This window comes from Chelonia mydas, chromosome 6, assembly GCF_015237465.2.
Source record: "Chelonia mydas isolate rCheMyd1 chromosome 6, rCheMyd1.pri.v2, whole genome shotgun sequence".
Lineage (NCBI taxonomy): Eukaryota > Metazoa > Chordata > Testudines > Cheloniidae > Chelonia > Chelonia mydas.
The window spans coordinates 60,924,670-60,951,394 of NC_051246.2; the positions used below are offsets into that span (position 1 = coordinate 60,924,670).

The window sequence follows — 26,725 nt, forward strand, 5'->3', positions numbered from 1 at the left end:
AATACATGCCCATGGAGCCTGCACAGACGCAGGGGCAGGGTGTGTGAAACCATCATCTCCACAGAAGGGAATCCCATTATCAGGCCCTGTCAGCTCAGAGATGCTACTGACACAGGGCAGGTTTTAGAGCCTCATTAACACCCTGCGATGAGGCCTCGCAGTGGCAGATTTGATTTAAGGTTCATTTCCAGGCTGTGATTTAACGGAAGATTTGCTTAATGTTCTTTAACAGACTCTTCTGACAGAGCTTGAGTGCTGCTTAATGATGGCCTTATTCATTGGGATGGGCCAGGCAGGTGCTGGGTGACCATAACTCAGACACAGTGGGGGAAGTGCACATCCCACCAGGGTGGTTATCACGCCTAGCCCCCATGGGCTTAAGAGCACAGTCCCATCTCTGAAACAGGCCCCTGGCCACCTCTCCTCCCCTCTCCAGGAAGCAGGCAGTCAGATGTCTTTTGGCTCTTTTGGGGTAGGGGACCGGACAGGAAGGACATTTCCTGGCTCTCTTGGAGTAGACAGCTGTGTCCCTATTCTTTTAGCGGAATATAGTGGGAATCAGCTACTTTCCCCTTGCCTTAGGAGGTGAAGGGGAGAGCGAGGGGAAAACCAGAGAGGAATGTACCCAGCCGTGCAATGGTTAGAGCAAGGCATTTGGAAGCAGGACTCCTGAGCTCTATTCCCAGCTCTGCCAGCGACTCGTCGTTGTGTGATCCCACGTCTCTCTAACACAGAGGTGATTCTACCCCCTGCCCCTTGTGGGGGGGTGAGGGAATGAGAGGTTAATGTTTATGAAGCACCTGGAGCTCCCTGGCTGAGGGGGCTATGGCAGGCCAAGCATGCAAACACACACTCCCCCAGCACACAAGAGAAGACAGCAGGCCAGAGAAGGGTTTGTCATATTTTAATGACGTTGATCTTTGGTGTTTCCCTCGTTAGCACTCAGACTCTCCCCCTACCCTCCCGCCACAAGCTTGCTGGGATGGAGAGTTACAAACGAAAAGGAAAATCACATTTTAGACTAAAAACAAAATATCAGAGCCTTGATTTCTCCACTAGAAACTACATGTACAAGGTCAAGATTTCACATGCAACACCTTACGTCACAGACCCATACCTCATGCCCTGACCTGGAGCTGGAAAATCACCCCCTCCTCGCCTCAAGGGAAATGCAGCCAGCCAATGGTGCCATGATACTGGCAGACTTTGCCAAGATGGCTCATTCATGTTAATATTGGCACAGCTGGTGGTGTGAAGATATTGGAGTATCCTTGTGCTAACTGCATCCTTACAGGGGGAGCCACGCCCACCTCACTCCCACACCCTGCATTTGCCCCCATTCTCTCTCCCCATCGAGAGCAGCTCGGTGCTAAACTGACACTCAAAGAAAAGGTCCTCACTTCTGAGAGGCTCCTGGGTATATAAAGGATAGTGAAGCTTAAGCCTGGCTCTTTTTACTCCAGCTCTGCCCCTGGGAAGACCACAGACTGGATAGGAATGACGTTCTCTCTAGTCTCCAAAATGCTCTACCCTCCCCCTCCCTTCCCAAGGGGCACTAGGGCCATGCCATGGAGTGGGACTGTGGCCTGGAAGACTCCTCCACTCTACCGGCAGAGCTGGGGCATCAAATCCAGGATATGCCCAATAGGGTTGCTTGTCTCTGGAGGACACTGCAGGTCCCTTCCCTGATATTCGTTCTTCTGCTCAATCCTTGGGGCTGGTGGCAAGCAGGGGGAAACACTCATTTGACAAACAGTAACATTTAGAGCACTGCAGGGTTAGGGCTAAGCCCAGGGATTCCCAGTCAGCTGGGAAATTTACACAAGGCTCAGATGAGCATTGTTAGGGATCGTTAATGTTCTCATAGAAACTGCAGCAACATGGGTGCCGGAAGCAAAGACCAAATAAAGCTTCTTCCTCCTGGGGTCCCTATAGATTTGATGGCCTCCCTTCCATTTCTGCCCCCTCCGCATAGATACAGGTGCCCCCTCAATTACCATCATCCTATCAGAGCCACAATACCCCCACTCTTCCAGCTCCTGATCAGCTGTGAGGTACAGGTCTCTGCTTAGCAGTACAAGGGTAGCACCAAGACACAATTCATCTCTACCTGTTCCGCGACTCCCCACTGGTGCTGTCGTTACTATAGTAGTTGGTATTGTCGGGAAGATGGTTATTATTGGCTAGGTCACTGTATTCAATTGGTCCCTCAGTGTCCATAGAGGACTGGGACTGCTCTGGCAGATCCAGTCCATCGGCTCCTTGTCCTTCACTCCTGCCAGGAGCTGTCTGCGGGCTCTGGCCATGCTCTGCCAGCTGCATAGACTCTGAAAGGATCCGTCCCTCCAGCTCGGCTGCCAGCTCACGCGAGGTGGACTGCTGCATCAAGGCACCATCAGCTCCCACAGATTCCACACCAGTCTGAGAGCTGCGGTGAATCCGGTGACTCACAATAATGTTGTTGCCAAAGCCGCCCATGGATGCCATAGTGGTGCTCTGCTCCCGCTGGACCACAGCAGTCATGCCACCCTCAGCCATCAGCCTTTGGATCCTGCTGAGGGCATCGTCCCCACTGGCTCCATATTCTGGACCTTCACCTGGAGGAGAGAACATAAGAAGTGGCTTGAGTGCACAAAACACAAGAACTATGGGACAAAGAAAACCATGCTGGCCAACTAGAATGGAGGAAGCAGAATGGTCAGATGCAGCATGGTGCACATGGACTAGGACAGGTCAGCGACAAGGCACACCAGCTCCTCTGCAGATGTGCAGGGTTTGCGCCAGACAGACCCTGGAGTTTTAACTTTTATTCAAGTGCCAAACAAGAGAAATTCAACTCTGAGACCACACCATCCCGCAGAGAAGAACATCTGCCCAAGCCACAGGCCCCCAAAGCCACCAGCCCATAGGACAGAGGACTGAACAATCCCTGCCAGCCAGCATCAGGGATGGGTAACGCTGCCCTCTCTAAAGGGCCCTAAGGGTGGGACACTTGAGGTAAAGCTCCTCAAACAGTCACGGGTAGGTGTGTCCATGGTATCTACATCCTCAATAACCCACACCCTGCACATGCTACTCCTCTTCCCCACTACACCAGGGAGGGGAGCAGTCACCCCCCCCACCCCCAGAGCACTGTGAGTCAAACTCCCCTATTGTGCTCCACCTAATCTAGAAAATAGATAGTGGCAGGCCCTGTTTCCTGAGGGTCAGTGCACCAGCCATGAGCTCACAGGCTGCAATAGGTCCCAGGCCAGCAGACCGGCCCCCGGGCAGACCCTGCCCCCTCTAAGGCCATGGAGACCAAAAGACAGACTGTGCAGCACGTCTGGTGGGCAACAAGCTGCTAAGCACAGCACAGCCTCCCCCTCGCGCGGCTACATTCTGCACGAGCTGCAGCACAGGAGTGTTTCCCAATGAAAGAGAGGCAACAAGACCCGTCCCAGAGCGGGCTGGCAAAGAGTCCTGGAGGCCCTTCTCTACCACATGTTCACACCCACCCTGGGCTCCCGCAGGCTCTAGGAAAGAGAAACAGCATCCCTGAGACACACAGCAGAGTCTGGGGGGAAGCTCTTATCAAGCCATGCAGGTGTCGAGTGAAAAGGTCACAGAGACAGAGAGTTTAGCTCTGAGAAAGGTCAGTGAGTCCCCAGGACCCCGAGGGGAAGAGCACAGCTCAGCACGCACTGCAATAAACCAAATGCTTTGCCAAGTGGCGAGAGGGGCTAAGAACTCACCTCCAGTGCTCTTCCTCCCTTACCCCACCAAGAATCTTCCAGATGGGGTCCCCCAGCCCCCTCCAATCAGAGGGAGAGGCCAGGGTTGGAATGGATAGCGATCCATTGCTGTGTGCACAGAGCAATCACAAAGCAAGATCTGTGCCCGCACATCACCACAGCGGAGAAGACTCAAGAGTCTAAGCATATGCTCTATGGAGAAAAAAATCCTACAAGAAATAAAGCCTAGCAAGAAGAAAAAGTAGTCACCAGTGCAGACAGGTCTGGCCCCTGATCCTCTCACTCCATTAGCAGTAAACCTCATCCAGACTGTGCAGGGAAAGGTTCTGAGTCACTGGAATGGGTCAGAATCATTCCGCAGAGGGATGCAGTAGCCTTCCTGATTCTTATTAAAGAGATAAATCTCACTCCCAGCTCTGGACTGATTAGAACAGAGGAGAAAGGAGCCAGCTTCTCTGGCACCAGGGGAAAGAATACAAATATGAGCAAGACAATAGGGAGTGTGTGTGTAGGGGGGGGGGGGGTTGGGGGGGGCGGGTATTTAAAAACCAACAAAACACTGAACTAGAGGGCAAAATTGGCCCTGCTCCTGGCAGTGGCCTGGATAACATTGCTACAATGAGGGAGCCAAGAGAGATTTATCCTGGTCCACACACAATTTTTGTACCATTGTAACTATTTTGATCAGAGCGGTGGCGTTTCTTTTTTTAAACCCTGTTACACTCATACAGCTTGCCAGATTTTACTATTCATGGCACCAACATGAAGAGCTGGGCACTTCATAGACAGAAACAATTACCAGATCCCTGCCTGATAGAGCTTACACTAACTAGGCAATACACAGACTAAAGCAGTGGGGGATGGGATGCAGCAACAAGCAGGACTGGATGGGCAGGCTGAGCGCCTGCGGCTTGGTTTGGCAGTTTCACTTTGGAGGGATGGATGCTGTAATTTACTGACATTACTCTGAGGAGGAAGGTCTGGTTTGTAGAGGAGAGGGTGGAGGACGCAGATAGGTGGCTGCACAGAGTAAGGCGCAGAGCTGATCGAGTGTGAGGATGACAATAAGGGAAGTCTGGGTGAGGAGGAATCAAGCGCAGAGAGGCAGACAGGCTGTGCAGGGCTATGAAGAGAAGGAGGAGGAGCCTGCGTATGATATATGACTGATGGGAACTAGTGTTTGGACTAGCAGGGCCAGATGTGGTAAGAGCAGCAGCAGGGAAGAGAATTTTTGTGGCAGCATTCCAGGGAACATCTGGGAGGCCAGAGAGGAGGCAACCACAAGAATCAGGGACCCAACAAGGGTTCTAGCCATGGGGACAGAGATGAGGAAGTGATTTTGAAGATGCTGCGAAGGAAGAAGGGCAGGAATTAGAGACCACATCAATGTGGGAGAGATAGAGGTGAGAACAATGCTGAGGCTTGAGCTTGCTGGGCAGAATGTCACCAGAAAGAACCTTACAATGGAATCCCAGCCTCACAGGCAGAGATGCTGGTTATTTCAGCTAGGAATTAACCTCTCTTCCTGCATTTCACTGGGGAATGACCGGAGAAGTGAGACACACACACACGGACAGGAACCATACAGGAGCACGCTAGCCACAGAAATGAAATACAAGGTTGTGGGCAAAGCTGAATCAGGTGGTTAGCAGCTCTGAATTCTTCCTTTCTGGAGGCAAGTGAAAACCAGGAGAGCCCCAGGGCAGGTTGTGGGGGACCCATATCTTACTGCTGCAGCATGGCTGTGTGAATTTTGGGAGCATGGATGGTGAAGTTCTGAAATCCCATGGATTGGTCTGGATGGGCCTAGTGCATCTGTGTAGGGCAATGATTTTCAACCTTTTTTCATTTGCAGACCCCTAAAAGATTTTGAATAGAGGTACAGACCCCTTTGGAAATCTTAGACAGTCTGCAGATCCCCAGGGGTCCACTGACCACAGGCTGAAAACCATTGTTCTATGGCAATGACAACCTTTCGAGGACCCCTTAGACATAGTCTGGGGACCCCCACAGGGGTCCGCGAACCACAGATTGAAAACCACTGGTGTAGGGAATGCTCTCCAGGACCATGGGAAGCAGAGGTGCTTGAAAAGGGCAGAACATTCTGGGGCAGAGTTTATTTTCGTTGAATTATACGTTTTTACTTCTGAGGTGTTGTGGCCAAAGGCTCCTGGAAGCTAAACATCAGCCCAACTGAAAATGAGACTTTTAGCACCAGTCTGGCCCAGTGACCAAGATCCCAGAACAATTATTATAAGGAGCCCCCAATAAACCAGCCCCTCCATTACTAAAGAGGCAATGAAAACACAAAACTGCCTCCTAAGAGGGTACATGGAGCACTAGTGTATGTAAGGCAAAGATGCAGGCCCTCAGGAGAGAAGGTACTTCCTTTCATCCTGACAGGACCCTATATAGGGCAGCAGACATGGACCCTCAGCTGCTGCAGGCTGGGAGGATATTCTACCTAATGACTGATCACAGTGCATACTCTTGGGACCAGCAGCAGCCAAAGCAGAGTGCAGCTCACAAGTCTAACCCTCACAGCAGTCATGCTGCTGTCTACAACTGCTTTTCAAGGGCAGCCACATGTAAAGTGCATTGCACTAATCGAGCCGAGATTGCATGGGTGCAGGTCACCACAGTACAGAGGGTATCTTCAAGAGAGATTAAATCCCAAGTGAAGAAAGTTTCTTCTAACCACCACCAAGACATAAAATTCTATGTTCAGCTCTTGGTGGCCATTCTCACAGCATCTACCTAGCTGCCTGGGGCAAACGGTAAAGGGAGGACATTCACTGAGCAAGCAAGTTCCTCCAGACATTTCCCCCCGTCTCTCGGCAACACTCCCACCTTTTAGAGATATAGCTTCGGTCAGCATCTCATCCACTGCTAGACAGAGACTGAATGGCTTTGGTAAGAATATCAGGAGCATACTGATCACAATTCAGACCACACATGAATAACAGTCCTTTGTTACTAAGTATCCGGCAATGCTGGAAATATAAAGCATTAGAAATCCAGAGTATTGGTTAGGGGCATGCAAACCAGTTCCTAACGTTAGAGGCTATAAATACCTGGTATTCTGCCCCCCCCATGCATGCCCTGGGGCTACAAGTCAGCCAGGATTGTCAGCTGGCACAGGCACCAACTTTCTGATTGCCCTGGGGGTGCTCGACCCGTGCTTTGCCCCAGGCCCTGCCCCCACCCTACCCCTTTCCCCAAGGCCCCCACCCCACCATACTTTGCTTCTTCCTGGCTCAACTCCTCCCTTTTCTGCTGATCATCTTCTGGTGGGCAGGAGGTGCCGGGGAGGAAGGGGGCGCAGCTGATCAGTGGCGCCCACCAATGAGCGCTGAGCACTTTTTTTCCCCCATGGGTGCTCCGGAGCTGGAGCACCCATGGAGTCGGCACCTATGTCAGCTGGTACTCCTGCCTCTGACACGCTCAGACGTTAATAGCAAGTGCTGAATATGAGCACTCCCTGCAAGCAGCCTTCGGGCAGATCCTGCCATACCACCTTTAACTCCCCCCCTCCCGTTAATTCAGATCACGTGCTTCACTAAGCTACGGCTGGAGTGGAATTCCGGGGTTTGAGGCAGTTGCCTGCTCAGAGAACAAGGGCTGATTCCTCAACAGCAGGCCCTGCTGCTCAGCAATTTATCACATCAGGAGCGATCCTATTAAGAAACCCGAAAGTGCAGAGAAATGAGTGCTAGAGCTTCTAAAAAAAGGCCAGTGGGGACTGGCCTGCAATATCATTGCTGCACCCACTGGCTTGGTCACTCCAGTCCCTTACCACATACAGCAGAGCAGCGCATCTTGCACTTTCCTTGGTCCAGCTTGTTACTTTTCTTTCTCCCTCCTCTCAAATGTATAGCAATTGCCTCAGCTAAGAGGCAGCAGAGAGTGTCTCACACAGTCTGTCCCATCAGTTGGGTAAGATCAGGACAGCAGGGAGGGAAAGCTGGGCTGGCGATTGGGCGTCTCATTACATCTTACATCTCTTTCAGGCTCCACTGGGGTTTTGGCTGGTGCTCAGTGTGAGCAGAGAGCTAGTATAAGAGGAACGAGCTAAGTGACAGGTCAATCCACTTTTCCATTAAGAGGCTGTTCGCTCTCTCCTCACCTTTAAAGCTCAACAAATGCATTGAGACCTCCTGGACCCTGCAAGGGCCTTCACGCGCACTGCTCAGAGGGCGGTCTGGAGGTCTGGGTCCCGCAGCTGGCCCCTACATTGCCTTTCTTAGGAGGGCTGAGTCAGCCAGCTCAGCAGAATGCAGATTTCTCACGGATACTAGTATGACACGCACAAGTAACATACTCCCTTTTGTTTCTGGATGGGACATGATCCTGTGACTCCCCAAAGGTGAGTCTTTCTGAAACGGTCTCTGCTGCACTAGGTCTTGGGTACATTGTCCCCATGGCACCCCTTTCTTGAGTGCTGGTGAATTTTCCACAGCGCTAAGCATCTCCTGAGAAAAATGTCTGCATGATCCCAAGCCCTTCCTTGTGGAACATGGTGCTGTTTTCTAACAGCTCTCCTCAGAATACCGGGACAACTGGCATAGCAGATGGCTTTAGTTAATGTTCACATTGCAGCAAAATGGTCTAGTCCAGGAGACAATGGCAATTCTTTGTGGGCCAGGAAAGCAGCAAAGACCCCACATCACACCAGAGGCAGAGAATTCAGATTAGCAGGCAGCCAGCTCCGCAAGTGAGGGTACTGAGTGGAATGTGAATGTGGACGTATCACACAAAGAAGGAACAGCTGCTCATCTTCCACCTGGGTTGCTCCAATGTCAGAATTCATCTTGCAGCAGAAACTGACCTTGAAACACCTGAACTGCTTTGCCATTCACCTGGGATAGGGATAAACCAGCTCCACTCCGTCAGGCACAGAACAGGATCACTGAGCCCAGCAAATAGCCCAAACCCAGCAGGCTGGGACTCCTTCAAGGAATGCAAACATTAAACAGAGCTGCCCATAGCATCTAAATTGTAAGGAACTTCCCAAGCGTCCAAAAGATTCCTATTCCTATTCCAAAACAAATGCAAAGCCATAGGCAGAGCTTATAGATACTTATCCCAAAGAGTAGGGGATTCCAGTCTGTGCAGCTGGCCCCAATACCATATTAGTGAGTATGGCAGAATCATCCTCCCCAGTGGTTGGAAACCAACTCAGATGTCCTCTGCCAGGCTGCTCTAGGAAGAGGAGAATTTTGTTTGGAGTAGCAAGACTACAAATTGGGAATGTATAATGACTCCAGTAGAGCCGAGAGACAGCAGGCAGGAATTATATAGCTAGCACTTTCCACAGGACATACAAAGGGTGTGACGTTTATATTCCTGGGTGCAGGGATGACAACATAACACATGATTAGCAGGGATCCAATGGGCAGCAGGGCTTGGATTGGGCTGATTTGTGGCAGTATGGCATACTGGCACCTCCCTTCAGGTGTTATTTTGTTCTCCAAAATCTCAACTCTCCTTTTTAAAAGGAAGTCAGTCTTTAGCTGTTATGGTTGTGAGCCTCAACAATGGGAGCCAAATGTAAATGATGGACAGATGTCTATTAAATGAGTCTGCTGAGAACATGGAACAATAGCTCAGAGCCCCTTTAACTTAGATCAAGAATAATTCCAATGTCGACATCTCACGTAAGAAAGGAACAGGAAGGTCACAGTTCTGCACAATCTATTGTGAGGGACGTCTCATTTTGGTACCATACAGGATACTGCTACTTAGCTTTCCACAAGCCCAAGGATTTAAATCAATATTGGAAGGTTTTCGAAAAGCTCTACTCTAGGAAATATTTTGGGAAGTTCTGTGGCCAGTGCTATACAGGAGGTCAGACCAGATGATCACAATGGTCCTGTCTTGTCTTAGAATCTATTAATTGACTCTATCAGGGCCCATGGCCACATTCAAGCTCCACTGAAGGGTAACTAAGGTCACGGAGCTCCAGGAGCAGGCACAGTTCTTTTGATCATTAGCACAAACTACTCAGCAGTGAATAGCCAAAATGAGACACAAGGGTGGAATTTATTTGGTGGGAAGATCTGAGCATACCACCACCATTTCTCATCCACGGTTTGACCTCTTGGAAGGAAGGGAAATGGACAGGGAACCACAAAGGATTCGATGGTATATGCCACTCAAACAATCTACCCTCTCTAGCTAGCCCTTTTCATCAGAGGATCTCTTACAAACAGTGACTGAATTCACAACACCACATCTGACTATGGTACTACAGTGACATAGCCCCAGTGCTAGACATGGCCTTAGATGTGTGTGCTCTCTGCAAGCACTGCTGAGGTCTTTACAGGATGCTTCACTTACTCCAGGATCCAGGGTCCTGCTGGAATGTTTCAGGCATATGCAACGTCACTTGGCTATTTGCAGCTTGTGAGGCTCAGCATATACTAGCCCAGTGCAACTTCCAGGCTTTATTTTTAGAAACAACACCTCTAAGGGCCCAGGTCATATAGCTATTTGTACTAGGCTGTAAAACAGGCTGGACGGATTACAATCAAATCAGAGAGACCAGAAGCTGCCCATGCATGAGCATAGTCATCCTGCCCTGGTCTCCCAAGAGGGACAAGGTGACCTACTGATAACAGATCTTCTCATTTTTAGGATACTATGAGCTCATACTGCACTTATCTGCTCAATGGGTATTGAAGTGTCTGTATTACAACCCCCCAAACACAGGCAGCTGCTGGGAGTTGGGATGATAAACACCACTCTCCAGAGTCCCATCAGGGGTTTGTTTTGTTTAACGTTAATGTAGCGATCAGAAAAGAGAGGGACAGATATATATATACTGTTAAGGGCAGGCAGGCTGTTGCACAAGCTCCACTCACTCAGCTCTGCCAACGCTTCTCAAGCTCAACCCGTAGCACCTCTCCTTTAATATCCCAGTCCTGGGCTTCTCCTGATAAACACTGCCAGTTCGGCCAAATTGTGTTGATTCAGTGATGTGTACAAATGTCAATTAGGGACTAAGATGGAACGCATCAAACTCATGTCATTTCTGACATGGTCTGGATTAGCAATCACGTTTCCTAAAGGTCGGTGTGTTGGGAGGTCCTCCTTGTTTCTAATGAGATTTAATTTGGCCATTAGGCAAGCAAGACCCTCCCCACTGCATCTCTCCATTTGCAGGGAAACTGAGCCAAGTAAATACCAATGTTTAACAAAGACTCCGTGTTAGAGCCCAATCGGAATTACTCTTACATCTGTTAACTTAAAAGGAAGCAGGAGACAGACACATTTTTCAGGAGTCAAAGCATCTTTCAAATATTTCTTAGTGCCTTTCTCACAGCCTTTCACCCAAACTTGGGTCTCTCTGGCTTATGCATGCTTCACAGGGGACACAGTTCACAAGGCAGTGATTAACTAACGGAAAAGGCAACATGTGCACTAGAGGGATTTGCTTCTAATAAATTCACTCCCTGTACATTCATTCTTCTGAAGCAAGCACAAAGACCATCAGAAAGGCAAAGCGTCTGCAGAGCTTAGCAGGGAGAGAAGGAGACTGTATTTACACAGAGAGAAAACTTAATTAGATTTCTGATGCTACATTGCATATTTCTTTCCACAGAAAGTATATATCTGGGAGAGCACCATGACATGGAATTCCCCACACAGGAGAGGGGACAGCAGGTGGTCCAGAAAGCCACTCCTTTGTTTCCAAAGGAGCTGCAATGTACACTTGCTTTTTCTCTCTCTCATTATGAAGCTGGTCACTAAACATTTTCCTTGGTGCTGCCCAGACTCACATCTGTTTCATCCATCCTGCTGAGTTCTTCCCATAATAATACTAAGCCCTTATATAGTGTTTTACATCTTCAGAGCTCAATACAAAACACAAATTAATTCTCACAACCCACTCTGGGAGGTACTATAGGGAAGTTTATCCCCATTTTACAGACAGATTAAACAACATACTCAAGGTCACATACTGAGGTAGTGGCAGCACTGGGATTCACGTTTAGGAGTTCCTGGTTTCTAGCCCTGTGATCTTACCATTAGACAACGCTGTTTCCCTTTTAAAATGGCATCAGAAACTCAGAATGGTTGAAGATTTTGGCAGATGCAGAAAACAAGAAAGCCATCAAAAAGGCATTAAGACATCTAAACAGCCCCGTGCAACGTGCAGCTCCGTTAGTGCCAGACGCAGTGGGAGCATTAAGGTGGACTGGCTGATGACAGCCTGACCCTGTTCTGGGCAGGGTTAGATGATACAGTGGGATAAAACTGGCCGCCACCCTACACCAGTGCTTCCAATATTTCCAGCACAAATGGAGCTATGACAGTGCTACAGCAACCACAGGATCTTCAGCACAGATGCAGCCCTAAAGTGTAAGATGCTTCCGCTCAGAGAAAACACAGCACTACCTACTTCTGAATCTGCTGCCAAAGGAGGCTACAAACAACCTAGCAATGTTACTGTGGACAAACAGACTGTTTGAAATCATGGACAGTACAAGTAAAATCAAGGAAGGAATGTTACCAACAAAACAGCTGATTTCACACAATCACTGAGCACACTCCAAAGGTTACCACGTGGCTCAGGCTATGTTAGAGCAAAGTGCTAACTTGTTCTTGGAAGGAGCAGGCCAGTGATGCTGTAATTGTGCAGGCTAATTGGCTGGGGTGCCAGACTCAGAGGAGCCAAAGGACCCAATCTATCCAAACCTTGTGAACCTAACATCACCCCAGTGCCAGAAGGAAAGGGGCTCACTGGTATCTGGTAGTGAGTTTCAGCTGGCCTGATAAGGTGAATCTACTCCAACTCACTAATGTCATAACCTCTATCCAAAAGGTTATCATGTAAGATATCATGTAAGATATCAACACAAAGTGAGTATCATACCGATCATTAGTATTATTGCGGATATGTACGGAGGACAAATTCAAAATTACAAACAGTGTGTGCCAGGCAGGGCTAACATTACCTCACCCTAAACAAAGGTACTGCCACCTTGAAGGTACTTCCAAGGTACATTAAGAGACAATAACACTGCAGTTTATACAGAAGGTAAACAGGATCATCAAGCCAACAAGGGGAGGAGATAACTACTCAGCATCATGGCAGGGGGAGGAAATTGCAGGAACAGATCAATCTGCATTTTTAGCAAACACCTGCAGGGAAAGAAACCAGCATGAAAATTCTTTATCACCTTCCTTTCAGCTTGAATGAACTTTACTCTGGGGGGGGGTGGGGGGGCGGAAGAGGGGTAATCTTCAGAAGAATCCATTTCAAAGGTTTACTGCACCATAAAGAGCGGGGCAAAGAACCCCAAGTGATCTTTCACCTAAGACGACAGAGGGACTCAACACTTCGGACTTTGTGGGAGATGCTGACCAGAGGAGTTGGTCAGCCATCATGGGGGAAGGCAGTGTGAAAGAATCTTACCTTAACAAAACAAGCTACAGCCTTTGTTCAAGTCTTAGTCTCTAGAAAGCATTTTTCACTTTTGTTTGCTTGTAACCATTTCCAAATCCTATCCCCTTTGTTAATAAACTTGTTTTACTTTTAAATTTAAACCAACCCAGTGCTGTGTTTGACTTAAAGTCAATGTTAACTTCAGTTAATGTGGCAAGCTGCTGGGTATTGTATCTTCAAAGAAACAAACAAATCTTTTAAAACCTCTCAGGAGAGGGCTGGATACACGGAGCACAGGATTTGGGGAAAATCTGGGACCGGGATGTTGGGGTCATCTTGCTATGTGTAACGAAGGCTGGTGGATGCCAGAGTGTGTCAGAGGTGTAACACAGAGGCTGCTGGAATCAGAGCACTGACCCAGGGCTGCTTAACACACAGATGTTCCGAGCATGCGTGTATGCTGGCTGGAAGCCCCCAGTCAAGACAGCTATAGCAGCAGACACTGAGAGGCACTCAGGGTTACAGGGCAGGCAGTGACACTGGTCTGGATCGCACCCCAGAACAATGCTAACTGATTGGGGTGCCAGTCACAGAGGAGCCAAGGGTGCCAGTTTATCCAAACCATCCTTCTTACATCAGAGGAGGCTGGGCCATCAGTGCTCGGGAAAGGAATAGGCCTCCTTGCAATAGTACTCTGCCACTGAATGTCAGCTTTTTGGGGCCATTTGCTCTGATTGGCTTATAGTTAAGGAGCTCCTATGTTCTGAGCTGCTCTTGGGCCTTGGTAAGCATCTGCTGATGGGCAGAAGCAATGAATCAATAAGATCCACTGCAGAATAATAATACTCTGCCCATCTCTAGTGCCTCCTTCCCGACTATAAACAATGAATTTATTCCCTCAGAACCCCCTTGGCAGGTAGGGGAGTTAGTTCATTTTGCAGGTGAAGTGATTTGCCCACAGTGAGCCAGTGGCAGAGCCAGCAATAAAGCCCATGAGGCCACGCTGCCAGCCCGCAAGAGGCAAAGGGGACAGCAGGGGGCATTTGTCACGCTCTCCTCTCTTCTCAAAGTGCCAGATTTGTGGCACCCTGAGAGCTGGCATTGCAAGGTGGGGCTGCCACATGAACAAGAGGAGAGGCTCAGGCTCTCATTTCACAGGCTCAGGTTCTCAGCACAGCCATTATTTCAGGTTTACTGACGAACTGTGCCTGCCCCGGGTGCTCGTGTACATGAAGGCATGTGAGAATTTTTAACTGGACTCTTATAATCAACCTGCCCACCTGACAGGGACCTGCAAATAGACAACCTGAACTGCTGGTGAGAGGATGCGACTCCCAGAACCATCCTCTTCAACTGCCTCCTCTTCCAGGCACAGAGAGATATTTCTATGGTGAGCTCTCTCCTGCACTCACCACTTTTTCCCAGTGCTCCCCACTGAGCCAGCTTAGCATGTCTGACTTCTCCAGTATGTCCAGTCTCTAGTGCCCAAGGCTTTAGTGAAGAGAATCTCTTCCCAGACCGGTTAGGGGCTGTCACAAACCAGTCCCTGTGTCTGAAGACTGAAAAGCTTTTTTAAGAATGGAAACAAAATCAAGCCCTCAGCTGGAACAGTAGCAAGGGAGAGGAGGGTTGGAGAAATGCACTGGTCTCATGGAGAAACGAGGATAGGGGACACCTAAACCAGCCACATATCCCCAGTAGCTGTGTTGAGGTGCTCAGGGTCCCACGGCCTGCACCACCCACCAACCTTCACTTTTCTATGTATCAATAGTTTTCCCTCCTCTCGCTTTTTTCTCAGGCACCATGCCAGGTACAGAGAAGGGAACAGAATTATCCTCCCCATGAGTTTGGCATTTGCCCAGCCCGTGTAGCTTCCAGCATGGTTCACATGCCCTCAACTGCACTAAGCCTCCCAAGAGGTTAATTCTGATCCCACTGAGACAGGTCGCCTGGAAGCTACTCTCAGATCAGGAGGGCATTTCCCACTTAATTGATTCTGAACTGAAATGTCAGGACCAGAGTAGTGCAAATCTGTATCTCACACCCTGACTGCTGGCTACAGTAGCAGGAACAGTGGAGGGGCACAGGCCACAGAACAGGCAGTTAGCTCAGCTTCAGAACAAGCAGAGTCATAGTTCACAGAGCCTGTTCCCATAGCCCAGACTTCATCATGAACCTAAATGCACTCAGAATCATCTCCTCTGAATCACACTGCCACTTTCCTTATAGGAGCTAGACTCAAGTCTAAGTCCCCAAGCTACAAGCTGGGAACAGGTAAGGTGGCCCTGACACTAGAGGTACTTGGAAGAGCTCTGAGGCATGTTCTTCATCATGGGGGAACTGCACCTTGGAAGCTTCCATCCCTGGCTTTGTTGCACACTCCAACACATCCCCTCCTTATCTGGGACGTGGCAGAGATGTTCTTGAGCAGTTCATCGGGGCTCTCACAGCGGAGTTAATGCAACCACAGCCTCTGTGCAACCCAAACCAAGGCAGATACACAAGCCCACTCTTGGAGCTGTGATTATACAATGGCAGAAGAGGGTTTGCAGTATCTGGCCCTGGCAACAGGACAACATCAGAAAGTATAATCAGCTTTTGAAGACTGGGGTAAGAGGGAGCCTAGCTAGACTGGCAGGGGAGGGAAGAGTGAAAAATCTTAGCACTGCCCAGTCTCCCATTCTGGGAAGGGAGCAGGGAGATGCCTGCAGAAGCAGCACCATGAGGAGCTTATTTACCAGGAACAATGTTCTAGAGAAAGCTTCTTTCTGAACTTTGAAGCAGAGGCCATTGCTATTGCACAGAGCTGACAAGCGAGGGCCAGGAGGGAAAATGCTATGCCCAACTAGGTAGAGTAACCCCCAATGGAAACGAGAACCTGGTAACCATCAGGGCCTGGATCTTGGGGTTCCACCTCAGAAAGGCCTCACTGCAGAGGATAACTCAGAGGCTGGAGATGCCTCTTTGCAGACAGATGTTGGAATATCGACATCACAAGGGATTCATGGGTCACCAGAATCCTGTGTGTATGAGCTCCCTGCCACTCAGCTGGCAAACACAAGGTAGCTCTGTCAAAGAGAGGATACTACCCAAGCTCCTACCTTCTCCGGTTCCTGAGGTAGCAGCACCTGGCTCCTGTACCTCCCTCTCTGTCTGAGTCTCTGCATTCTGCAGCAGAGGAGCCAGGGTCTGGGTACCCTGTGATGTTACCGAGGTGGTGGGGTTCCTGGGCTGCAGACCTATGGCATTCATTAGGCCCATGTCTCTGTCTGTCCTCCATGTGGCTCTGCTTGTTCTGAAGAGAGAGACAGACAGACAGACAAAAAAATCAGGAGCAATGGGGGGGTCTGACAGCTCCCATGACCTTAGGAACACAACAGCATCCAGCTCACTCTCTTCTCTCCATCCCAACCAGGCATCTCGTAGTCTAATCTAACTGCTTTGCAGGCAGTAAGGAATGACACTTCTATCATGCTATGAATGCCATTTCCCTCCTTGGTTTGCTGCTCACAGGACTTTCTGCTTGATGTTTAAATCACACTGGGGCCTTGTCAGAGGGTCCTTTACCCAGTGTTACCTCCCCATAGGCTGCATGGCTATTTGAGAGGCATGAACATACCAGCAATGCCACCAAGTCTATAAAACAAACTTTAGGCCTTCGGAGCTACTAGATTGAGCAGGAATTACAATAAGCAGCTCAGGAACATACATTTGTGGAACGCTTCTCTGGCTCAGGAGATGGGTCTGGGTTCCAGAGCAATTTGGCAAAGCAGGGTTTCTGCTCCTGAGTGTATGATCTGCATCACTTCCCCGGCCTTATCCTCTTGGTTTGTCAGCATCACACACTAGCTCCCCTCTGGCACATGCTTCAGCCTGTGCTGCCTGGGCCAGCCAATTCTCCTCTCTCCAATGCAAATTCCAGGAGGACTGGACATGAGGCTTATTTTATTTTCAGAAAAAAGCAGTTGATATGTAGGAGCTCCCCAGGTGGGAGTGCTTGCAGTGAAAAGGGACTCTTCCCTGAACTGGCCTCTGACTGCCTGTCCTGCAAGTGCTGAAGGGGCTGCAAGAGATCACCTCATCACATGGCTCCTATTCTTCTGTTTAATGCTCTGTAATCTTCTGACGTTCTGAACCCACCCAGCTCCCCAGCCCTCCAACAGGAATCAGAGGTTTCTCAAAGCTGTCCTCCTGCCTCTGGTGTCCACACCAGATGGTGAGAGAAAGGGGAAGTCTGGATTTTCCCACCATGCTGCTGCTCCCCAGCACATCACACTCCTGCAAGACTAAGACACAAGGAGAGAGATCTTGATGACTAAGGAGGGGAAAGAGCTCCACCTAGCTGGAGAGGACGACACACTACAGAAAAGGGACAGCATCTCTCGTCTCCCACCCTGCAGTCTGACTGGGAATTTAGGACTGTGTGGGGGAGGGACAGTGGGAGCCTGGACAGAACCACACTCTGAGCTCCAATTTCCTTGGGATTCTGGAGTTCAGGTATCAGATGGATAGCCTGGGGAGGGAGTGCCCCTCACTGGGGCAGGAAGCTAGAGGGGGCCCCATTCCCACGTTTAGGACATCACTGGACAGAGGGGACTGGGATTCCCCATTGATCCTGGCTGCCTATGAAATACCCTTTGGGATTTTGGGGGAAATCTAGCTCTGCTTTTAGAATTTGTTACAAAGGAACAACTGTCCTGTGACCAGGAATTCAGGGATTAAAGTCATTAGCACTATCCTTCGATTCCTGGTCACTGGAGCTGTTTAGTGGATTTGTCTTTGCCTGTAGCTGACCCATTATTCTCTGGGTATCTTGTCCAGTGCCATTTACTTTACACAGCACTCTTCATACTGTGAGCCACACATGGCTCCCCAGCGGTTTGCTTAAGGGTGCTGATGGCAGGAGGGGCCATAGGCGATAGATGTACTTCAGTATCGTGGTCTGCCCCTCTGGGCACCAAATATTACTGCTAATGGTGTGCCAGCTGGCGTTGGCTGGGCAGTGCCAAGAGAGAAGTTGTGTACCTAACGATGCCAGTAGGATGGGAGACAGGAGGAAAAGTATGGGCATGCAGCACTGTCAGCTGTAGTAACCCCAAAAGGAAGCACCAAGACAGGGAGCACTCTGATTAGCTGCCTCTAACCCTCCCACAAGACTCACCCAGGCCGCTCGGTGCTCCGGTTGCTGGAATGCACAGTGAAGACAGTTTCATTCAGCTGGTCCCAGTAGTACTCAACTCCAGAGTTTAAGGCCCTGAAATGCCATAGGGGGAAAACATTAGAAGGGGAGAAAATTTTCCACACAAGCCCCCTACTGGCTACACTGCACAACAATACTCAGCACTTGTCTAATCTGCCCACCCAGCTTGGCTGAGCAGGCATAACCGTTTGCAATAAGGGTGTCTACTCCTGATGCAGAGGTGGTGTTCAGTGGGCCCCCAGGACAGGCTCAGATCCTGCCCAATTTAATTGAACATTTCTAAGGCTTATTGCTGCACAGTTTCCCAGTCATGGAGTGCTGTCTTCTAGTATCTCTGCACTCTGAGCAGAAGGTGTAATTTCCAGCTCAGGTGGATGTTCACGCACTAATTTTGATTGAGCAAGTGCACTAAAAATAGTAGTCTAGACATGGGCTAGCTGTCTGCATACAGTCCTATCAGAGACCCTACATAAATATTCAGAGGGCTAGCCCTCCGCCTGTGCTGCCAAGCCTACACTGCTACTTTTAGTGCACTAGCTCGACCTAAGCTAGTGCATGTACACCTTCAGCTGCAGCATCCATGTGTCCTGAGCCAGAGAGCAGTGAACTGCCCCCTTTATTTCAGTGGCATGTTAGCTCTGAAAGACCACGCCACAGGCCAGATTTCCAAGTGAGGCAGGCACGCAGCTGCACGTGCATTTACCAATTGTGTTTGTATGTCAGGTAACTATACATCCAAGTGGCCAAATACACAAAGGGCAGAAAAAGCACTTGTCTAAAAGGTGTCTGGCAGCATTTTACCGCACTGGGCAATGCTAACAATTACTCAATACTAAACAACTAGTTACTATACAAGGGTCTTTCCTTCTACTCATAAATCTCGGTGCAAACGTCTCATTGGCACTGGCAGGTTCTACGGAATAAGGATGGATGTAGCTCAGGTTGTTAGACCACAAATGTAACTTGGCCCTACCCACAGAATAGGTTTGATACAGACTAGACAGGACCTAATAGGACTTTGTCATATCTAACTTCTGTTAAGGGGCACAAGAGGATGCAGGGAGAGATGCACATGTGTATCATCCACGCTGCTCCACTAGTCACTCATGGTCTGGAGCAGAGCAAGTGGGTCCTTTTTCTGGAGCCTTGGCATGCAGTGTACAGCACTGGTGCCTTCCAGGGATTTCAGCAATCACACTGCTTGGTTGCTGAAAGCCCAATAAGTCTAGGAAAGTCACAAAATGCTGCGATTGTTAGTCCAGTTAGCAGACTTAGGGAAGAGGCCTCAGGTGCTGCTCCTGTCCTGCAGACACCGAGTACAAAGTGAGAAAAATGTCTCAAAAGATACGAATGCACACGTGTTCCAATCACCCTATAATACGTGCTGTAGAAGCAGGGAGCAGCTGAGCCTCCCACATCCCATGAAGGGAAGCACAGAGCCGGAAAATGCACTGCTCTCCAGAGCTCTGAGATCCAAGCTCGGTCAGCAAGTTGCATGGGAGAGTGTGTGGAGCGTGGTGAGCCGAGTAAGGGCAGAAGGGCTTCTTAAAGGGACAGGCAATGCAAATACAAAGATATGGTGACACATGAAGCAAAGGGCCAGGAGGTGCCAGGATACCGTAAAGCACATAGGAGATGATCACTGCACAGCAGGAGAATCCAACTTGTTAACACTAGGGGTCTGAGAGAGGGGAAAGAAACAGGATTAAATCTACAGACCTGGGTTCACATCTAATACAGATCACATCAGAAACAGTCTCAATCTAGTCCAGAGCAGATGTTTGTCCAGGCCATGGGAAAGTCTAGTCAGGGAGAGACCCAGGATAAATGGTGTATAACCAATTAGTTCTCAAATGCAGTGACAGAGCAATTGTGATATCAGTGGCCCAGTACTGGATTAGTGAGGGGGGCTGTGGGTCAGGAGTGAGGTGTATCAGCAGGATGGCTGCAGGGGAAGATTGAGAAGTATTGGCAGAGCTGTGCATGTTGGAGGACCAGGACCAGCACAACATGAGTGGCTCCAGTTCAGAGTAAATGCAAAAGCCAAAGAGAAGAAAACAGGTCAACGCAACCATGCACAGAGTCTGCAGAACGTGATCTGTCATCACATTTTTCACTGAGCTAGTCCTACAGCATTATAACCATGTGAAAGCAGCTGCCAACGAGACAACTATTTACAAACTCTTCAGAATTTATTGACAGATGGCAACCCATCACTAGAAACTCACCAATCCTCCCCAGTGCTCTGCCTGATACACTGAGACAGCAAAACTTGACAACTAAGCCTACAGGGCAGCGGCATTCCCTGGGAATGAAAGCTGTTCAGATCTAGCAGTGAAATCCTCCTGAAAGTGCCTAGCTGCTTTGGCATTTGAGACTACTGGCCAGAGCTGTGCTGAGCCCAAACTCCCACCCTGTCCTCCGAAGCTCACTCTGGCCCCAAGAGCACACAGTCCCCACAGCCGTCCATGCTGCTCCTACTCTTCATTAGGGATGCATGCCAACTGCCGTAATCATCCCCAAACAACTGGAGATCTAAGATTTCAGTGTTGCCCCTAGTGCAGGTTCTGGGATGGTGAAATGCTCCACTCCCCACATCAGCTGTTCAGTTTCCATGCTGCACAGGGAATGTGGCTCCCTGCCCTCTGCATGCTCCCTTCCTGGGAGTCTAATCCAGCTTGCTGCTATCAGAGCAACAATATAGCCAGGTTGCGTGCCCTGCACATTTTGGAGAAAACAGGATTACAACTCTCACCCCCACTGCCACCCCTTTAGGCGGAGCTCTTGCTGCTGCTCTCTCTTCCTGCTCCCCATTTGTTGGATGGGAAGGTCCATTCTAACTCTACGCTGTCAGCTTGCCTCTTTCCCTGGACAGGGAAATCAAAAGCCATTTAATACATTACTTCACATGGAGGTCTTAAATGGTAGCATTTATCAACTAAGCTCCCTCTGCCATGCTCCTATTAACCACTCATTAACTGCCAGAGGGCTGCGGCCTTTGGCTTTCATTCCCGTGGGAGAGGAGCCTGTTGGAAGCATCAGCTGCATACCTCCACCACTGGCTCTGGGAATTCTGACAGACAGCACAAAGCAGAGTATGTTTGATTTCATTAACTGTGGAAGTGGAATGCCTTTTTTCCCTCTTCACTCAGGACCTGCTCTGACCCGGTTGCCAAATTTTCATTCAGAGCACTCAACGGGAGGCCAGGAGACTGGCGAGTGCCATCCACCCACTCTAAGCCCATGTGCCAAGCATCCCAACTGTCCTCCTTTTGCCCTCCCCAGGCTAGCTACCCCTCCTCACCCCAAGTTTTTTTGAAGTGTCAGGGTGCTGGAGTCATCTGACACAATCTTTATTCCATCCCTTGACATGCCCTTCCCTACCCTCTCTCTTTGCCTGTACACACTCATCAGGGCAGGGACTGACTGCTCTTCCTCTAACGTGCTATGAAAAGTGTGGTAGTAGATTATTGAAAAAACAACAAAATAATCCTCCAGCCTTTGTGGACTCAGTTTCGAGCCCAAGGTGTCTCCAGATCTCAGACAGGGAAAAGCACACTGGGATCTTTGTGGGAATCTCAGATATCCTGGTTCAGGTACAGGAAAATGGCATAAATGTGGGCACTATCATTCTCACACAAAAGGGCTGCCTGTCTTCCCGTACCATCTTAGGCTATGTCTCACTGCACAGTTAACCCAGGTGATTGGCACCCAGATTAGCCTAGCCCGGGTGTGAGCATCCCCACAGTAAAGCCCTACCAGCGTTCTTGTGTCCTCACTCATTCTGCACTAGCTCGTACATGTCTAGGGGTATATCTCATGACTTTTTGAGGAGATGCTCTAGAATTCTTTCCCATAAAATTATGGGAGAATTGGTCTGTCCTTTGAGGGGAATACAGGAAGGGTACTAGACGACTGTCAGCACTTGAGTGATTTAGCCACAAAGCAGGTGAGTTCAAACCAGAGTTGAAGAAAAGCCTGGGTTTTAACTCCCATCCCAAGCGAGTAAGATAACCTAGAATGAAAGCATCTTTGGGCCTGCATCAGAGGTTTTTCTGTGTGCATGGGTAGGGGAATGAGAGGAGAGTGTGGGGAGCTAAAAAACAGGTTAACCATGCAGTGTAGCCATACCCAAAGATGTAACCACAGAGATGCTGCTATACTGAGGGCTCCTATTATTAAGTCTTTGTCTACATGAGAAACTTCCTCTGGTTAAATACAGTGTGATTTTTAAACCAGTTTAGTCAAACTAGCACAACCCCCTGGGTGGGCATTTTGTTTGGTTTAAACCAAGTTTATTTTGTTTTTGCTTATGACAATTTAAGAAATGGTTTAAGATAAACCAGAATAAGCCAGTCTTGAACCAACATCAGATTGTCTACACAGGGGTTTGCACTGGTTTAACTAAATCAGTTTTAAAAAAAACAGTGCAACTTTCTTGTGTAGATAAGGCCTTAAACTTCATTTTTACATCTTGCATTACAGAATATTGTTAACTTGAAACATTCAGTCAGTCTTTCACAATGGGTTTCCCAGTTCCAGTGGACGTCATCAAAGTCTGACTATTCAGTTGAGAGATGCAGAACTAGTACTGGAAGGGGGAACACTTAACTTTTGTCCTAGCAAGCTCTAGACACAGAAATGCTGGAAACAACATCTTCTGAGGCTTGAGGTGGCATCTTTCCTTGGCACAGCACCGGATGTCTCTTGGATGCAGCTGCAGTAAGGAGGGCATTCACTGCCCAGGGCCTCAGAGTGAGAAATTGCAATTCTCCATGCTGCTGCTGCTAGGTTCTTATTTTTCTTCCTTTTTATGGCTGTCAAACAAGCTCCTCGAACCCTCCCTGGAAATCCCCATTAGCTTTGCTGAATGCAGAGCTAGTATCAGACAGGCTGCCCCAACAGGATATCTGCTCAGTGAGCAGTTTATCCAGCTTAAACTACTGATGTGCTTGGAGAGTCTGAGGGGCACAGAGTCCCATGTTGTGTTGTACAGCTGAACAAGGGCTGGGAGTGGGTCCTTCAAAAAACAGGCAGAAACAACCTAAGCAGTCTTGCCCCTCAGTCTGGGAGCACTACCTACGCTGCATGTGAGCCCTGTGGCAGAGAAGAAACTGGTGCTCCTGTCTCACAGAAACGCTTGATTGATTTTGCCATCCATAAGGGGAAAACTGAACACTCCCCATTTGTAGTTTCCTAGGCCAGAAGGGACCATTGTGATAATCTAGTCTGAGCTGTATAGCAAAGGCCATGGAACTTCCCCAAAATAGTATCTAGAGCAGAGCTTTTGGAAGCTTTTAAAAAAATATCCAATCTGGATTTAAAAATGTCCAGTGATGGAGAATCCACCATGACCCTCAGTAAATTGTTCCAGTGGTTAACTGTCCTCACTGTTAAAAATGTGCACCTTATTTCCAGTATGAATTTATCTAGCTTCGACTTCCAGCCATTGGATGATGTTATACATTTATCTGCTAGACTGAAGAGTACATTATCATACTGAGAAAGAGGGACGATCAGCGAGTTATCTCAAGTGCCTATACACAAATGCAAGAAGCCTGGGAAACAAGCAGGGAGAACTGGAAGTCCTGGCACAGTCAAGGAATTATGATGTGATTGGAATAACAGAGACTTGGTGGGATAACTCACATGACTGGAGTACTGTCATGGATGGATATAAACTGTTCAGGAAGGACAGACAGGGCAGAAAAGGTGGGGGAGTTGCACTGTATGTAAGGGAGCAGTATGACTGCTCAGAGCTCAAGTATGAAACTGCAGAAAAACCTGAGTCTCTCTGGTTTAAGTTTAGAAGTGTGAGCAACAAGGGTGATGTCGTGATGGGAGTCTGCTATAGACCACCGGACCAGGGGGATGAGGTGGACGAGGCTTTCTTCCGGCAACTCACAAAAGTTACTAGATCACAGGCCCTGGTTCTCATGGGAGACTTCAATCACCCTGATATCTGCTGGGAGAGCAATACAGCGGTGCACAGACAATCCGGGAAGTTTTTGGAAAGGGTAGGGGACAATTTCCTGGTGCAAGTGCTGGAGGAACCAACTAGGGGCAGAGCTCTTCTTGACCTGCTGCTCACAAACCGGTAAGAATTAGTAGGGGAAGCTAAAGTGGATGGGAACCTGGGAGGCAGTGACCATGAGATGGTCGAGTTCAGGATCCTGACACAGGGAAGAAAGGAGAGCAGCAGAATACGGACCCTGGACTTCAGAAAAGCAGACTTGACTCCCTCAGGGAACTGATGGGCAGGATCCTCTGGGAGAATAACATGAGGGGGAAAGGAGTCCAGGAGAGCTGGCTGTATTTTAAAGAATCCTTATTGAGGTTACAGGGACAAACCATCCCGATGTGTAGAAAGAATAGTAAATATGGCAGGCGACCAGCTCAGCTTAACAGTGAAATCCTTGCTGATCTTGAACACAAAAAAGAAGCTTACAAGAAGTGGAAGATTGAACAAATGACCAGGGAAGAGTATAAAATTTTTGCTCGGGCATGCAGGAGTGAAATCAGGAAGGCCAAATCACACCTGGAGTTGCAGCTAGCAAGAGATATTAAGAGTAACAAGAAGGGTTTCTTCAGGTATGTTAGCAACAAGAAGGAAGTCAAGGAAAGTGTGGGCCCCTTACTGAATGAGGGAGGCAACCTAGTGACAGAGGATGTGGAAAAAGCTAATGTACTCAATGCTTTTTTTGCCTCTGTCTTCATGAACAAGGTCAGCTCCCAGACTACTGCACTGGGCAGCACAGAATGGGGAGGAGGTGACCAGCCCTCTGTCGAGAAAGAAGTGGTTCGGGACTATTTAGAAAAGCTGGACGAGCACAAGTCCATGGGGCTGGATGCGCTGCATCCGAGAGTGCTAAAGGAGTTGGCGGATGTGATTGCAGAGCCATTGGCCATTATCTTTGAAAACTCATGGCGATCGGGGGAAGTCCCGGACGACTGGAAAAAGGCTAATGTAGTGCCCATCTTTAAAAAACGGAAGGAGGAGGATCCTGGGAACTACAGGCCAGTCAGCCTCACCTCAGTCCCTGGAAAAATCATGGAGCAGGTCCTCAAGGAATCCATTTTGAAGCCCTTAGAGGAGAGGAAAGTGATCAGGAACAGTCAGCATGGATTCACCAAGGGCAAGTCATGCCTGACTAATCTAATTGCCTTCTATGATGAGATCACTGGCTCTGTGGATGAGGGGAAAGCAGTGGACGTGTTGTTCCTTGACTTTAGCAAAGCTTTTGACATGGTCTCCCACAGTATTCTTGCCAGCAAGTTAAAGAAGTATGGGCTGGATGAATGGACTATAAGGTGGGTAGAAAGTTGGCTAGATTGTCAGGCTCAATGGGTAGTGATCAATGGCTCCATGTCTAGTTGGCAGCCGGTATCAAGTGGAGTGCCCCAAGGGTCAGTCCTGGGGCCAGTTTTGTTCAATATCTTCATAAATGATCTGGAGGATGGTGTGGATTGCACCCTCAGCAAGTTTGCAGATGACACTAAACTGAGAGGAGAGGTAGAGGTAGATACGCTGGAAGGTAGGGATAGGATACAGAGGGCCTAGACAAATTAGAGGATTGGGCCAAAAGAAATCTGATGAGGTTCAACAAGGACAAGTGCAGAGTCCTGCACTTAGGACGGAAGAATCCAATGCACCGCTACAGACTAGGGACTGAGTGGCTAGGCAGCAGTTCTGTAGAAAAGGACCTAGGGGTTACAGTGGACGAGAAGCTGGATATGAGTCAGCAGTGTGCCCTTGTTGCCAAGAAGGCCAATGGCATTTTGGGATGTATACGTAGGGGCATTGCTAGCAGATCGAGGGACGTGATTGTTCCCCTCTATTCGACATTGGTGAGGCCTCATCTGGAGTACTGTGTCCAGTTTGGGGCCCCACACTACAAGAAGGATGTGGAAAAATTGGAAAGAGTCCAGCGGAGGGCAACAAAAATGATTAGGGGACTGGAACACATGACTTATGAGGAGAGGCTGAGGGAACTGGGATTGTTTAGTCTGTGGAAGAGAAGAATGAGGGGGGATTTGATAGCTGCTTTCAACTACCTGAAAGGGGGTTCCAAAGAGGATGGATCTAGACTGTTCTCAGTGGTAGCTGATGACAGAACGAGGAGTAATGGTCTCAAGTTGCAGTGGGGGAGGTTTAGGTTGGATATTAGGAAAAACTTTTTCACTAGGAGGGTGGTGAAACACTGGAATGCGTTACCAAGGGAGGTGGTGGAATCTCCTTCCTTAGATATTTTTAAGGTCAGGCTTGACAAAGCCCTGGCTGGGATGATTTAGTTGGGGATTGATCCTGCTTTGAGCAGGGGGTTGGACTAGATGACCTCCTGAGGTCCCTTCCAACCCTGATATTCTATGATTCTATGATACTTGTTCCCCATGCAGGTA

At 48.9% G+C, this 26,725-nt stretch overlaps 1 protein-coding gene across 8 annotated transcripts in view; it reads right to left on the reverse strand.

Annotated features, from left to right (window-relative positions):
- Positions 1 to 888: 888 nt before the first annotated feature.
- Positions 889 to 26,725, reverse strand: part of AMBRA1 (autophagy and beclin 1 regulator 1) — a 194,580-nt gene continuing 168,743 nt past the window's right edge. For all 8 annotated transcript variants that reach the window (XM_043548143.1, XM_043548146.1, XM_037900178.2 and 5 more), the window contains 3 exons: positions 18,287 to 18,379; positions 16,227 to 16,420; positions 889 to 2,597 (listed from right to left, as the gene is read on the reverse strand). In XM_043548143.1, coding sequence (XP_043404078.1) covers positions 2,107 to 2,597; positions 16,227 to 16,420; positions 18,287 to 18,379 — 778 coding nt within the window. In that variant the 3' untranslated portion in view covers positions 889 to 2,106. The remainder of the gene's footprint in view (positions 2,598 to 16,226; positions 16,421 to 18,286; positions 18,380 to 26,725) is intronic.